Source organism: Desmodus rotundus, chromosome 2 (assembly GCF_022682495.2).
Source record: "Desmodus rotundus isolate HL8 chromosome 2, HLdesRot8A.1, whole genome shotgun sequence".
NCBI classification, from domain to species: Eukaryota; Metazoa; Chordata; class Mammalia; order Chiroptera; family Phyllostomidae; genus Desmodus; species Desmodus rotundus.
This window is the reverse complement of record NC_071388.1, coordinates 57,351,713-57,368,291: the sequence shown is the minus strand read 5'-3', so window position 1 is coordinate 57,368,291 and position 16,579 is coordinate 57,351,713. Positions and strand designations below refer to the sequence as shown.

The 16,579-nt window shown below is 42.7% G+C and overlaps 1 protein-coding gene across 2 annotated transcripts in view; it reads right to left on the bottom strand.

Annotated features, from left to right (window-relative positions):
* Positions 1 to 9,803, bottom strand: part of GYG1 (glycogenin 1) — a 32,339-nt gene extending 22,536 nt beyond the window's left edge. The window contains exons 1-4 of one of the 2 annotated variants that reach the window (XM_053918240.1): positions 9,673 to 9,803; positions 7,333 to 7,468; positions 5,435 to 5,609; positions 4,621 to 4,783 (exon numbers count right to left, since the gene is read on the bottom strand). In XM_053918240.1, the coding sequence (XP_053774215.1) occupies positions 4,621 to 4,783; positions 5,435 to 5,609; positions 7,333 to 7,468; positions 9,673 to 9,679 (481 nt within the window). In that variant the 5' untranslated portion in view covers positions 9,680 to 9,803. Of the gene's footprint in view, positions 1 to 4,620; positions 4,784 to 5,434; positions 5,610 to 7,332; positions 7,469 to 9,105; positions 9,462 to 9,672 lie in introns of those variants that run through there. The other variant, XM_053918241.2, reaches the window with a different exon arrangement.
* Positions 9,804 to 16,579: the final 6,776 nt, after the last annotated feature.

Below are 16,579 nucleotides of genomic sequence, written 5' to 3'. Positions count from 1 at the left end.
GTGAATTTTAAGTGGTTAATCTTTAAAAAGGCCAGTGCAATAGAGATTTTCCTCCATTCCGTATAATTCACAGGATATATTTTTATGAATGTTGTAGTATGGGATAATTGGGAGAAAAGGAAAAACAACTACACATACAACCCAGCCATAGAGTTGAGAAAGTCTCTGGTTCTATCACCAGCTCTGGGGCCCTGGGCAGGCTGCTGTCCTAAACTCTAAGGATGGCAGCTTCCCAGACTAGCTGCATAGCAGGCCCTCATTAAGTATCTGCTGAAGGAACACATTAATGACTGAGTGAATGAATGACTACCTCATAGGCCTATTGAAAAATAAGTGAAAAAGTAAAATAAAATGATGAGCATAAGAGCCTGTATACATGTAACACTTTAGTCCCTTCCTCCTTTTCTATTTCTCACTGGGTTCACAATCTCTGTTGGTTAGAAGGCAAGAGAGAAAGAAATGGCAAAGTTAAAAAAAATACTCATGGGTACGATGACATAAAAATAGCTCTTCAGAAAAAAACTGGTGTGCTCCTTTATTTTGCCATCATGTTATACCTTTTGCTTTGCATCTTCACTTATTCGAGATACTTATTAGCCAAACTATCAACTAAATGACATAAATTCAAGAGAACAGAGAATTTTCAAATCAATTGATGAACTACACCCTACGGGCCATAGGCAGCCTAGTGTTTGGGCAGCTGAGACAAGCCGACCACAGACAACTATTCAAAGTGGAATCTATCAAGTCAGGAAACCGAGTGAGGTGGACCTGAATTTCTAGCTAATTTGATTTGGACGAGTCCTATCTGGAAACACCTCTTCACTTCATTCCTTTTTGGGGCAGGTCCAGCCTGAAGCTCAACTAACTACAAAGATTAGGGAAAGTGGCACTGGGATCAATGTTCAACTTAACAGAACGTAGTACCAAATCTTTTTTGTTCAAAATTATTTAAATAATTAAATAATTATTTAAATAATTTTGAACAAAAAAGATTTTTTATTCAAACTCTCCTGGTTTACTACATCTCCAAGCACAGAAAAAAGATATGATAGTTTAAGAATCTCAGTGACTCCTTAGAATTGGACTATGACACACACAGGTGTAAGGGCCTCACAGCAGAGCCTGGATTCTGGTAAAACTTATCTAATATTCTCACCAATTTATTATCTCCTATACTTCCTGAAAATGCAACCATAGATGAAAATTATATTACTGTAATAAAAAGTTCAGGGTATTTAGGTTATGGTAATTAAAATAAGTCCCAAGAGCTTTTTTTAAGAAAACATCAAATTGGTAAATATGAATTTCTTTTATTAGGTTTTTGAAGCTAACACATGCAGATGAAATTTAACAGACAGTAATTTTCAAACACTAAACTGTTATCTAGCTGTATGAGGACCCTTAATTTAGATATTGGGTTGGCCAAAAAGTCTGTTTAGTTTTTTCTGTAAAATAAAAGACACATTTTTCATTTTCACCAATAACTTCATTGATTGGGATATTCTGAGTATGTCGGCTATCTCCTGCTATTGGCTTCTAGTGGGTAGAGGCCAGGGGTGCTGCTGAACGTCTTCCAATGCATAGCCAGCTCCACAGTGCCTTCTCCATACACTACACAAATCTTCTTTTGCACTTCAGTTGTATTTTTACCTTTCTTGAAATAATAAAGTATAGTACACCCAAAATATTGTGTATTTTCTCCCCCCTTCAATATTAAAAACGGCTGTACAGAAACTCACCAATTTTGATGTTTTTTTTTAAATGCATGCTGAAATGAAAGCTGTCACAATCCAATCTAACAAAATTGTTTCAAATGAAGTTAAAGACAACTAAGCACTACTGGAGTCATTGTACGGAAAAAAACTAAATGAACTTTTTGGCCAACACAATGCTTTAGAGTCACAGGGGAGAAGAAAATAAACCTCAGCTTGCATTCATACTGATTTCTCCAAATTAAGAATCAAGTACATCAGTTTCATTGCACCTCAGTGTGTGGAGACAGAAATTCTGATTAGTATCTATGATATCATGACCTCTCCACCTTTCACTGCGAGCCAGTCCAGAAGTTAACGTTATCCTGTCACATTTTATGAAATGGTAGTTTATATCTATTTCACAACAGTCGTTGTTCAACTTTCAGGAAGCATGTAACTTCAGTTATGAAGTAAATGCCAAGACAGCTTGCAGATACAAACAACAGTATAGGAACTTAGACACTTCACTATGGGAAATTAGACGCCAGCCAGCCATGTATCAGGTATGTAGTCACTAGCTCCAAATTCTAATACTCTATACATCTGGGAAGAAAGAAGTAAAGGTACCTAGCATGATTTTCCATATCAGGATTATTCTTTTGGCCAGAGGTGGTGGTGGCAGGGAGGGTGGTATGACTGAGGACCAGTAATTAGAGAAGTATGACAGCCACATTCTTTCCCATTTGGGAGCTGTGAAAGCAGCTGCCAAATGCTCAGCCATCAGCAGCCTGTGTGGCCTGTCAATGGACACCAGGCCCCATCAGTTTTTGTTGAATGTATGCAAGAAATTAAGCAGAACTCCAAGATATTCAGACTGAGATATAGTCACCTGCAAACCAGTTTTCTTTAATACCAGCCTAAAAATGCTGGGACTTAAGCCCTCGTTCAGTAAAACTGAGGGATGGGTGGACAGATACCTGGGGATATTCGAAGATGTATGGTACAGGGAAGGGAAATATCTGAAAATGTTTGTCTCAGCTATGGCGTAACACCCAAACAAAAGTGGGCACTGCATGGAAAACCCGGCACAGCAAGGTTACTGCCATTAAAAAGGCTGTAGCCCACAAAGAAATATTTTATTAATATTAAGCGGAACTCCAGTATGTATTTGTGTCACACAGGTATAGATTCAGTAAGACAGTACAATAGTCCCCCTTATCTGCAGGATACATTCCAAGACCTCCAGTGGATGTCTGAAACTACGAATAGTACCAAACCCTAAGTACACTGAGTTTTTTCCCCCTATACATACATATATACATGCATACATATATACATACACACACTTTATGGCTTCTCTTTGGCATATGTGAATTGCCAGCATCACTAGTCTTGTGCTTTGGGGTCATTTTTAAGTAAAATAAGGGTTACTAAAACACAAGCACAGCGATTCTGGGACAGTCGATCTAATAACCAAGAGAGCTACCTAGTGACTAAGAGGTGGGGAGTATATAAACTGTGGAGATGCTGGACAAAGGGATGACTCAGGACAGAGCAGGACAGCGTGAGGTTTCATAATGCTACTCAGAATTGTGTGCAATTTACAACTTATAAATGAATTTTCCATGTTTAATATTTTCAGACCATGGTTGACCACAGGTAACTGAAACCACAGAAGGAAAACCATTGATAATACGGGACTACTGTAAACCCTTCCAGGGGAGGGTAGGCTCCCACAGTATGGAGTAAACTTTCTTTGATGAGTAAAGCTTATTAACACATCAATTGAAAACAACCTTCCATTTAAGAGCTCCTGTTTTATTCTTGTTGAATTTAAGGAACATATTGAGTATAATTATAAGTTCCCAGCTGCAGAGTTAAATTTCAACTCTGTCAATTAAGCAGTTCTGTTAACAGAGAAAACTCAACCCTTTACTATCAAAGAGGTAGTATACGGAACACCTTACAGAAAGCCAGCTTCTGGAAACCCTGCTGTTGAATAATGAAGTATGCTAGCAGGCACAGAGAAAAATCTCTCGGTGGGTTGAGATTCTGGCTGCAAAAGCAGAGTGTGCTTTCTTGTTGAACATTTTTTACGCATCCCTGCTCCTTAACAACAAATTCATCAACTCCTCTAGTACCTCTTTATTTTAGAACAAGGCAGATAACCCAGGTTGGTCTCTACAAGTTTTACTAGTTTTATATTCTATAACTGTAATCATGACACATTACTGTTTGGTATCTAACCGCTTATCTCTGAACAACAAAATCTAATACTCTTCTAGATCAGAAATTGAATTCTCTTTATGCTCTTACAATCATGTGGATTTTAGGCCACTGGGTCTACTTTAGAATGTGACTTGCTTACTGAAACTGAGAATTTACACTAATTTCTGGCAGGATTACACTACTTCCTTCAAATTCAATGAGAGGAGGTGAAGAAAGCTACACTCTTACAGGAAGGGTAAGATAAACAGTGGACTTCTGCTAAAAATACTCTCATTTTCCTTTTATGCAAAGGTAACTGTGTTAGTATAAGCAGTAAAAATAAGAAACACATGTTTTGAATTCAAATGCTAATATTGCTTTCATTCCTTATATGAAAGGAAAAGAGTAGGAGCTAAAAAATAAGTCAGTAAAGGGAAGAAGTTATATTTGGCCCTGACCACAATGAACACTCAGCACATTATTTCTTACTTAAAACTGATTAATGGCAGATGCTCTGATGTACCTGCAGGAAAAAGACGCATGTGCACACACGAATACACAAAAGTATTTCCAAAAGTGCACAACATAACATGCTTGCTACGTCCCATGTAATGCTGTATTCCAGGCACAAGGAACCATCCAACTATATCCCCAAGAAGAGCAGCCCCCACAAGTTACTAACAGCTTAACAGATATAAAGATAATAGATACATACCATCAAAACTACCTTGCTCAGAAGCCATGTGCAACAGCTGATTGTATGTTGCCACTGAAGGCTGATAAACAAAGACTCCGGAATTGAAGCAGTCAGGCCATCCTGGATCTGGTGCCGCTGACAATTCTTCTCTCTCAAAAAGATCATCGATATTTGCTAGGACCTGATTCAAAAGGGGAGAGGGAAAGCATTACAGAAATGTTCAGCTGCAGTACACCCTTCTTAAGCTCTCCCCAACTAACCCAACACAAAAGATGCAATCTGCATTTGGTCTTAATGATTCAGATGACAGCTGTAGGGCAGCCAGGGCCTATTCTCCTTCATTATCCGACACCTTCTTAAAATCTGAACTTTGTTGTCATGTCTTAACAGCGTTCCCCAAATGCCTACTTCATCTCCATGACTATATACAACTTTTATTTTTTTAAATACATTTTATTGATTATGCTATTACCGTTGTCCCATTTTTCCCCCCTTTATTCTCCTCTGCCTTGAACCCCCCTCCCACCCACATTCCCCCCACCCTGCCCTTAGTTCATGTCCATGAGTCATACATACAAGTTCTTTGGCTTCTATATTTCCTCTACTATTCTTAAGCTTCCCCTGTCTATTTTGTACCTATCATTTATGCTTCTTATTCTCTGTACCTTTTCCCCCATTCTCCTCCCTTCCCCTCCCACTGACAACCCTCCATGTGATCTCCATTTCTGTGATTCTGTTCCTGTTCTAGTTGTTTGCTTAGTTTGTTTTTTTATATACATGTGTATATGTATATATGCACACGCATCTTTTTAGCCATCAACGCCACACTCACCAGAGTATCTGCATCCATGAACACACATTTTGAATACTGTGTAAGTGACCAGCAGTGGAGTTTAGTTAATGTAACACCCAACTCAGGCCTCTTCATTAAGGTTAGATGAGCAGAATCACCACTGTCCAAAACGTCTACCATGATGACTTCATCAAAGACTGTCTCTAAAACTTTTCTGTCCAAAGAAAATTCAAAAACAGAGCTTAGCATCTTTCTAGAACAGGTGGATCTAACATAAGATTGCATTCTTATTGGCCTATCCATGCATTTGTAGAGCAATCTGTTACTTTGGCATAGTACAATCTTTTAAATACGTCCTAATTTACCTCAGGACAAATTATGTTAATTTGCATGTACAGTTAACTTCATTAAAATAATAACTGCTTAAGGTGAGCATGAAGCACTTAAGACTTTACTACAGAAGTTTTCTATTTTTTACTGTACTACTGATTACCAGGCAAATTGTGGAAATAGCCTGTAAAAGGGTGACTCACACGTGGTAAGAGTGTATCTTTGCAACAACCTATGTATTTAACGATATCTTATTAGAACTGACTCTTTCTGACTACGGCATATTTTTACAAATCATGCTGAGTAAATTACACATAATGTCTGCAATGAAGCCTCTAATCCTTTTTTGCTGATGAAGTTGACAGAGAACTGCTTGAATATGTGTGTTCCAAAAGAAGTGAAAGGACTCAGTTATTTATTTAGTTGCCATGTTTTAGAATAGAATATAGCCAGCATTTATTATGCGTTTAGCACCCCGGCATAACAAGAGACTCACTTCAGTTTCTGAAGTACAACTCTTCTCCATGCCCCAAATTAACTAAAGATTTATTTTAGAAAGCAATCTTGAGGTGGGTTAAGGGGGGGTATACTGAGGTAAGACACTAAACTCAGCACAAGCAATAACATACAATAAGGACAGATCACCACTGAAAGTTTATAATACCAAACACGCAGAACAAAACTGGTACTGTATTATCTGCACCCAGAGTACATCTGTCTTCTCACACACATCCTCACCGAACAGACTACACATTGCGACACACACATTAGGAGATACACTTTTGGGCATTTTTAAAATTACCCTTTAGAAACAAGGTTGTTTGTGTACATGTATGTATGTAGGTATATGTAGATGCATATTCTCCTTTTCAGAGGTCCTTGGCATGGGCTTACATATTTTGAAAAAAGTCACAAAAAGACATTTTTAATTTCTAAGAGGGACAGAAGAATGCAAAAATAAACACAATACAGAGAGAGCTGCTAGTGTGCCTAGATATTTTGAATATTGTTAGTATGACGAACTATGTACTTCATTCAGGTACTTCAAAATTTAATTCCAACAAATCAAAGTGATCTAACCCAATCAACAAGCTGCTTGTGTAGCCCTCAGAGTGCAACCCCAAGTTCAGAAAGTCGGTTGGCAAATATACTGATCTATTCATTTGTAAATGAAGATATTTAGGTTACAAATGGCAACTAGCAGGGGAGAAAACTGCTATTTTCTTTCACAGTCACCTGAGGTTTCCTTGGTTTGAGACAGGAAACCAAGAAGCCCTTCCTGCATTTTGGGAAAGGAGTGCATGTGATGTGTGACGTGTGACTAGGTAAAGGGAACATCTAGACAGAAACCTCGTTAAGGGGGAGTCCTTCTCCTCTTTAGAATCAGTGAGAGCATGGGATAGACTACCACGTCACAGAAGGGAGTTTGGGTGGAATTGCTCCCGAAAGCTAGACAGAGGTTTCAGACTCTGGAATCCTTTACTCAGCAACTCTCATCTTTCTCCCAGAGGCTCAAGCCCTGAAAAGGGTATGGCCTCAGTGCCCACTGATGCCAGGAATGGGAGGGACGTCAGAGCACCACCACAGACAGGTAGCGAAGTCCTCACCTCATGGAGTCCGAGACCTGCGGGGTGGTGAGCACGGCCAGCTTCCTGGTGGTCCTGTGCTGTTTCAGAGACGAGCCCAGCACCAGGGCTCCTTTGGCGTAGGAATCGTTTGTGGTCAGTGTCACAAAGGCCTGATCTTAATACAAAGGAAAAAAAACACACTCATTACAATGTCCAACCTCAGAAAAGCTACTCTAGGATGCTTTGTAACCAATAATTTGTCAAAAACAAGTTCTTCTCCCAATCTGCTCTAATTTAAAATCTAAACAAGCTAATTTCTAGACTAGTTTAATACTCAGAGGGTGAACCTGAGCCAATTAACAGGTAGTGGTGAAGAGAGAGAAGTGCAATTTCTGGTTCTCCTATAAGGTACCATGGACGATATTTTCAACCAAGCACAAATCCAACAAACAACCCCAATCGAGAGCGTCTTAAAGCAGAGGCCATGCTCTTCATTTGGGTGCTTACATTTCTGCCAGGCCTTGGGCTTTTTTACTGTTTTCTCGACTTGGAGCAAAGGCCACCCCACCACCCCTCAAGAGTCACTTTCGGTGTCTCTGCTCAAATGTAACCTCCTCAGAGAGGACTTTTCTCCTAAATGCTTCTACATAAAGAGTGGCCAGTTGCTGTTAAATGGACTTAGGAATCACCTCACAAGGTCTAACACACGTGCCTTACTGTCCTTGGAGAAACAAGAGATACCCCCTACGCTGTACCTTGGCCCCTCCCCTCAACATATGCACTCTCATTCTTTTTCTCTTACACAGACACACCCACAAAATTGTTTCCTATAATCACTTAACAACCGGGATCAAAGACAAAGAGAAGGATTATTATTCTTCCTACTAAACAAACCCGTTCCGCCAAGACCAGCAGCCCAGCCATCGGGATTTCCCCAGGCCTTCCCTGGGAAGGTTCGGGGGCATACTCTGTTTCTGTGGGGATTTTAACATTAGCAGTTTGGTGGGCATCCAAGGGTACAGGATACCTGGGGTCAAGCTCTGGCAGGGTCACTCGGGGGCACTGTTACCCAAACAGGGAGTTGGAACATTTTGTCACAAAGTCACTCTCTGTCTTAGGTTTCCTAATTCTCCCTTTGCCCATTTTCCAACGTGGAGGCAGGAGGCCGTGGGAATTACGTTGAGAAGTGAAAGGGAAGTGCAGGTGGTCAGCTGAGCCCTCGCCTCCGCAACCCGCCCTCCACCCCCCGACCGAGGGCCACCTGCACTCGTAGTGCCCGCCTCTCTTCCAGGCAAGCCCACTACTAAGTTGTAGAAAGACTGGAGGTCCCCGCCCCCCAGCGCCACTGGCTTCCCAGGCAGTCCCCCTCCTGGAAAGCTCACTACAGGGGACATCTGTCTCTAGACAAGCCCATCACCCTCTGTACTTGTTCCTTTAACCCCTCCAAAGACGACATCATGTCAGTCTGCCCCAAGGGTACTTGACGTGGGGCATGATCATTGATGATGTTCCACTCAGAAGCGGTCCAGATTCCAGGGGATCGGGAAGAAAAGTTTAACAGGGGGGTCAAGGATTCCAGGAAGCAAGGGTATTAGATGATTTCCAAGACGACGCACAGGACAGGACAAATGCTTCGGACCCTGGGCTGCAACACCAGACCGAGCAAACGTGACGGGAACGGGAAAGACCACAGACACTCGGGCAGAACTTCCACCTCCCCACGGACGGGTCACATCTGCAGTCTTCCTGCAGCTCCAGTGCTCTGAGTAACACCCCCGCTATCAGCCCCACACCAAGGGGAGGACCCGTTACCTCGGACCCTCCGTCCTGGGCAGATCCGCCTAGCGGCCCGGACACCTTGCAACAAGTGGGCCGGCGCCCTCCCACCGCCCGGCTCCGGCTCCCCGATACCGGCCCCAAAGGCCTAAAAATAGTCTCCGCGCGACCGCAGCGCCGGGGCCCGCGGCCGAGGAGCTGGGCCGCCCCTCGGAGTTCCAGCCCGCGGACGGCGGGGGGCTCCTCGATGCCGCCGCACCCCCAGCTCGGGACTGGAGCCCCGGGGCACCGGCTTCCCACCCCCCGTCGGCCCCGCGCAGCTACTCCACCCGCCCGGCCTTCACGGTGAGAGCAGGAGGAAGGGCAAGGAGACGGAAGGGGGAGCCTGGGCCCCGGCGGAGGCCCAGGCTCTGCCCGCCTGCGCGCCGGGGCGCCCCCGCGGCTGCGGGGCTGCGGAGGGGCAGCTGACGCAGGAACGCCACGCCCGGCTGCAACCAGCCTGCAACTTCGCGGCGGTCCTGCGGACGGGAACTCCCGGGGGCGGAGGGGCGGGGAGGGGCGGGGAGGCGGAGGTCTCGGGGCGGACGGCGGCGCGGCGCGTACCTGCCATCGTGATGCCGGGCGGTGGCCGCCGCAGCCGCAGGCTGGTGACCAGGAGAAGCCGGGCGCCGGGAGCGAGCGCAGCCGGCTAGTAGGCGCGGCGGGAGCCGAGCGTCCGGCCGGAGCGCTCTTATAGCCTCCGTCACGTGGCCGCGCACGCTCCCCGCGCCCGCCGCTGCCGCCCCACTCCGGGCCGGCGGGGCGCGGTGGCCCGGCGGCTGCGGGACTCCGGCTCCTTCCCATCCCCTGCGGCCCTGGGGCTGGGCTGCAGGTCCGGCTCTCCGGGGCCTCCGGTCTTCTCCCGCAGAACACTTGCCGGGCGCCGCGCATCCTCAGTGCCCCCGCGAGCTGGGGATTTGGATGAGAACTTTGGGACGGTGGGTGGCATCCGCAGGACAAACTCCCAAAGATGCCAAGGGTTAGGGAACCTTAGAAAACAAACGAAAAAACAACCCCCCCCCATCACTCTAGTTATAATAATTCATCTGAACTGCTTGAACTGGACATATAATTTAATTCCGCTTTTCTCCTGTACAATTCCAAATTAGCCCCTGGAAGCATTCCTTACTGTTCTCACAATGGTTTTGTGGCTCTGAGAGAAAAATAGAAGGAATTTGAAGTACTTTATTTAGATTCTTGAGACCCTCTGCATCAATTAGATATTTAAATGTCTCATTTAACCTTCATAAAAACTTATAGAAATAGGTATTATATCCTTATTTTTACAAATGAGGAAACAGGCCCAGAAAAGTTAAATCTACTTATCTATGGTCAGAGATCTCAGCTGTGTGGCAAAGGTAGAATTTAAACCTTGGCAGTTTGACATACAAAACTGACCTTCTCACTGGCAAGGCCATCACATCTCTGGTACACGGGTGCCCTAAAAAGGTTGGTAAATTATGGTAACTGTGGTTGGGTAATGTACTTGTTTAGGTTAACCTGTTTCGTAAATCATAGAAGGGTGAATCTGTCATTTTTTAGGAAGTTGAGAAATAGCTCTCTAAAGTGATCACACCCTTCTCCTCTCCCCATCCTTTCCTCCAGGAAAGCAGCAGTAATACAATTCTCTGCAAACAATAGTTGCTCAATAAATGCTAAATGGATCCCAAAGAGGAAGTTGACAACATCAGTTAAAAACATGAAATAAATGCTTAACAATAAGTGATTTATTTACAAAGGTGGTATTGCTATTCTCAAACCAATTATATTACTGGTTCCTCAAGTATAGGCCTGGGGCTCCTACATCAGAAATGCTCGGGACACTTTCTAAAATGCAAATAATTTGGTCCTAAGCTCAGACCTCTGAATTTTGGGCAGAACCCAAGTATCCACATTTTAAATATCACCCTCTAGAAGACCCTCTTGATCCTTCCTTCCCTTTCCTCGTAGCCCCACCATAGCATGGGAACCACTGATTTACTTGGCAGGACCTCCCGGTTACTTGAATTATAAACCACCTTTGCAGGAAATGGGAATGTGGGGGCAAAGGTGCAATGAAAGGGTTTCCACTTATTCAACCTGGTAGGCTTAGGAAAGTTGGAGCTCTTTAAGGAATATAAGGGCTATACTTGAATGGTACCTCCCCGGGGGGAGGGAAAGCTGAGAGTGGTACCTCCAGGTCCGAATTGCTCCTTTCCATACCTATAGGTGGGCCTAGAAGAGTAAGGTTCCCATCTTTTTTTTTTTTTTTTTTAATATATTTATTGATTATGCTATTACAGTTGTCCCATTCCCCCCCCACTCCACTCCATCCTGCCCACCCCCCTCCCTCCCACGTTCCCCCCCCATAGTTCATGTCCATGGGTCATACTTATAAGTTCTTTGGCTTCTACATTTCCTACACTATTTTTACCCTCCCCCTGTCTATTTTCCACCTATCATCTATGCTACTTATTCTCTGTACCTTTACCCCCCTCTCCCCCTCCCACTCCCTTATTGACAACCCTCATGTTCTAGTTGTTTGCCTAGTTTGCTCTCGTTTTTGTTTTATGTGTGGTCGTTAATAACTGTGAGTTTGCTGTCATTTTTACTGTTCCTATTTTTGATCTTCTTTTTCTTAGGTAACTCCCTTTAACATTTCATATAATAAGGGCTTGGTGATGATGAGCCTCTTCAACTTGACCGTATCTGAGAAGCACTTTATCCTCCCTTCCATTCTAAATGATAGCTTTGCTGGATACAGTAATCTTGGATGTAGGTCCTTGCGTTTAATCTTGGGTAATGTAATTATGGTGTGCCTTGTTGTGTTCCTCCTTGGGTCCAGCTTCTTTGGGACTCTCTGAGCTTCCTGGACTTCCCGGAAGTCTATTTCCTTTGCCAGATCGGGGAAGTTCTCCATTATTTGTTCAAATAAGTTTTCAATTTTTTGTTCTTCCTCTTCTCCTTCTGGCACCCCTGTAATTCGGATGTTGGAACGTTTCAAGGTGTCCTGGAGGTTCCTAAGCCTCTCCTCATTTTTCCAAGTTCTTGTTTCTTCATTCTTTTCTGGTTGGATGTTTGTTTCTTCCTTCTGGTCCATACCATTGATTTGAGTCCCAGTTTCCTTCTCATCACTATTGGTTCCCTGTACATTTTCCTTTGTTTCTCTTAGCATAGGCTTCATTTTTTCATCTGTTTTTCGAATAGATTCAACCAAGTCTGTGAGCATATTGATAACCAGTGCTTTGAACTGTGCATCCGATAGGTTGGCTATCTCTTCGTCGCTTAGTTGTATTTTTTCTGGAGCTTTGAAGGGTTCTGTCATTTGGGCCATTTTTTTGTTTGTCTTGGCGCCTCTGTTACTTTAAGGGGCGGAGCCTTAGGTGTTCACCGGGGTGGGGTAATGCTGGTCACAGCGCTGTGACGCTGTACGTGGGGGCGGGGCCGAGAGGGAGCAATGGCGCCCGCTTCACTCTCCTCCGGATTTCAGTCTTTCACTCCGCTACCCACAATCAAACTGGGCCCCTCTGGTGCTGGTTCCCGAGTAAGTGGGCCTGTGCACACTCTAGGCCCCTGTGGGTCTCTCCAACAACCTCTCCTGTGAGGCTGGGAGTCTCTCCTGCTGCTGCCCCAACCCCCAGGGGCGCTTTCAATCAGAGGTTTAAGGCTTTATTTCCCTGAGCTGGAGCCCTTGGTTGCGCAGTGGTCTGCTTCTCTGCCCGCCGTTCGTCCGGTTTATCTGTGGGCGAATGTGGTGCCGCAAGGTGCTACCTGCCACTCTGCCTGCCCCACTCTCCGCCACTCTGAGTCCGGCCCTCTCAGTTTATCTGTGCAAATGTGGGGCCGCAGGTTCTGCTAGTGCTCGGACTGCCTGCGCCATTTGTCCCACACTCCGCCAGTCTCAGTCCCGCCACAGCCACGCGAGTCCTCTCCACCCCAGTGCCGTCTCCGCCCCTCCTACCAGTCTGGATGAATGATTATTTTCTGTTTCCTTGGTGTTGGTCCCCCTTGCCGTTCGATTCTCTGTCAGTTCTGGTTGTGCGAGGAGGCGCAGTGTGTCTACCTACGCCGCCATCTTGGTTCTCCTCAGGTTCCCATCTTTAACCCAGGAACTTTCCTGTCATCAATGACCCGTACCCACCTGCTGCTCAAAGTCTAAGTGTTGGATTTCCACAGGGTGTGGTGCAGGAGCCAAAAGGGCAATACTAAGAGGTGGAGAAAACTAGAACAAGGTCCTCTCTTTTCCACTCCCAGAGTGTTTAAGTAAAATCCTTAGACACAGCCTTCTTTCCTGTGTTACATGCATATTTACAGAAACAGAAAGGTTATAGATTTTACAACATTTTGAGATTGCTACAATCTACTCTTAAATGTTTTTTTTTTCCTTTCGGGAGAGTTGAGTGTGCCTATACTACTGTTAACTCAATAGGCTGACTATGAAATAGGTTGGACTATCATAAATAAGTACATATTGAAATGTCCCCCCAAATTAAAGTGCAGTGATTCTGTTACATGCTTAATAATTGAACAGCAGACTGGCTTTTTTCCCCCAAAGAATCAGGTCGGAGAACATGAATTAATTGTAGGAACTGATTCATGAACAGTGGTCTTATTAGAGCCCATGAATAAGCAATTGCTTAGGTACAAGCTTTGTTCTATTTTTATATTATCTTGTAATATCTTTATCTTTCATCAACCCATACCGGACAAAAAAAATTCATGGATGTCTGGGAACTAGAAAAAGATGAAAATTTGCAATCTATGTCTTTCTAACACAAAATAATTTCCAATAACTTTAAAGCATGTTGTTCAGACGTCTATATCAGGAGGACGCAATTGTAACTATAGGCTGTGCAGGGATGTGTTCTTACCCGGATAGCTGCATTGTTGGCACGAGAGCTGTTTTACAGCCACGCACTTTATTGTTTTCACGAGGACTTGTTGTTGTTGCTAAACTCTATGTTCACTTGGGTTTTAAATAAAATTTACCAATACCACCAGTTGGGCAGGTATGAAATGTCTATCAAGTAAATGCAAAAGAGAACCAGTGTACTAATGAAAATATATTACAAAAGATTCATATTAAAATTGAATTGTTTGGGTTTCAGAAATAGAAATAAACACATCCTACTCTACATTAGAAAAATTGTGTTGATTTCATAGTCCCAAGTAATAATTACTCATTATATACAAGTAGCCAAAATCTAAATATTCTTCCATATTTCTCATATTATCCTTTTTTATTCATCTTTATTTCACATTCTTTGTCTGAGTGAATCACACACCACCCATCCAGTTGCTTTATTGATATACCTAGGAATCATGTTGTCTTAATTGACATTACCAATAGTGACCCACTGCCCAGTTTTCCTGGGCTGCTCTACATTGAGCTTTCATTGGGTATGAGACCAAGGCCTCTGAAAATTTAATGTGCACACAAATTGCCTGGGGATCTTGTTGAAATGCAGATTTTGGGGGTGGGTCTCTCAGGTTATGCCCAGGCTGTGGACCAACTTTGAAGAGCAAGGTGTTTGAACATTCTGGATTTTAAGGCTTTTAAGGTAGTGGATGGACATACATATTATAGTCAGACAAATATTTGAGACTTTAATTTGTTAATTTTTTTCCCGTGAAATTTGAACTACCTGAATTTCTGAATCCTAAAAGGAAGATTTATGTTAAAAAAGAAAAGCTCTATTCTACATGAATATGCATAACCATTAACCTTTTAAACCTCTGCTAAATGTGTATATTCAGCATGGTTGGTCCAAAATGCGTTTTAAATTGGCTTTGGAATGCATTACATAATTTTTTGGCACGATACTTACCTTCCTAATTATGTTTTGTTTAAGATAATGCTGCAACCAGTTTGCATTCCCTTGAGCGCACACACTAATTGATTGTGGGAACAACTGACCTGGAAATATATTCCAGAGCAGAGGGCAACCTGCTGGCCTAAGACACAAACAGTTCCCATGGGTAGTTCATGAAACAGATATACCACATCTGGCCAGCCACAGGAACTAACTGGTTAGCTAACGACTTAAAGTGTTACCCTTAATTGATAACACAAAATCTGTACCCGCACTTGTTCCCAGTGAATACAACCCTGTCCAATTCTAATCAGAAACTTAGTTTCAAGAAATATTATCCTTGGAGGCCTCAAGTACTTCAGTCTTCAGTTGAGAGCTGGAGTCCCAAACTTCACAACTTGCAGGGGCCTGGTGACTAGTTACATTGCCTTAATAATTATTTATTAGGATATAATTAACATATCATAAAATTCATCTACTTAAAGTATACAATTAAATGGTCTTTAGTATGTTCACAGAGTTGTGCAAGTATCGCCACAATCTAAATTTAACATTTTCATCACCCCAAAAGAAACCTATACCCATTAGCAGTCACTCTTCATCCTCTCCTTTCCCTCAGCTCTCAGCAACTACTAATCTTTCTGTCTCTAGAGATTTGTCTGTGGAGATTTGCCTATACATGGTCTTTTGTGATTGGCTTTTTTCACTTAACCTAATGTTTTCATGCCCCTTCATGTTGTGGCATGTATCAGTATTCATTTCTTTTTATTGCCAAGTAACATTTCATTACAGTATACAAATATACCACATTTTGGTTAGTCATTTCATGGATAAACATGTTAGTGGACATTTGGGTAGTTTCTACTTTTTAGGTGACATGAGTAATAGTGCAATGAACATTTGTGTCCAAGTTTTGCACGGATATTTACTTTCTTCCCTCCTGATATAAACCAAGAGAGGAATTGCTAAGTCATTGGCTGCCCCATGTTTAACGTTTAAAGAACTGTCAGACTGGTTTTCAAAGTGGCCATCATTTCGCATTCCCACTATTATGAGGGTTCCAATTTCCTTACCTTTTAGCCAATACTTGCTGTCTTTTTTATAATAGCCATCCTGAAGGGTTTGGAGTGATATTTTATTGTGGTCTTGATTTGCATTTCCTTAATGACAAGTGATGTTGGACACATTTTCATGGGCTTATTTATCAGCCATTTGAATATCTTCTTTGGAGAAATGTCTATTCAAAGCCTTTACTCATTTTTAAAAAATTAGGTTGTTTTTTATTATTGGGTTGTAAGAGTTCTTTATATATTCTGGGTATAAATCCCTTTTATCAGCTATATATGACATGCTTATATATGTGATTTGCAAATATATCCTCTCATTCTGTGGGTTGACTTTTTCCTTTCTTGATAGTATTTTTTTTTAGCACCAACATTGTAAATTTTTAAATTGTCCAATTTATTTGTTTTTCTTTTGTTGCTCGTGCTTATGGTGTCAGATCTAAGAAATCATTGCCTAAACCACAGTCTTAAAGATTTCCTCTTATGTTTTATTCTAAGAGTTTTATAGTTTTAGCTCTTAAATTTAAATCTACAATCCATTTTGAGTTGATTTTTGTGTATGGTGTGAAGTAGAGCTCCAGCTTCCTGCTTTTGCATGTGAATATTTAGTTGTCT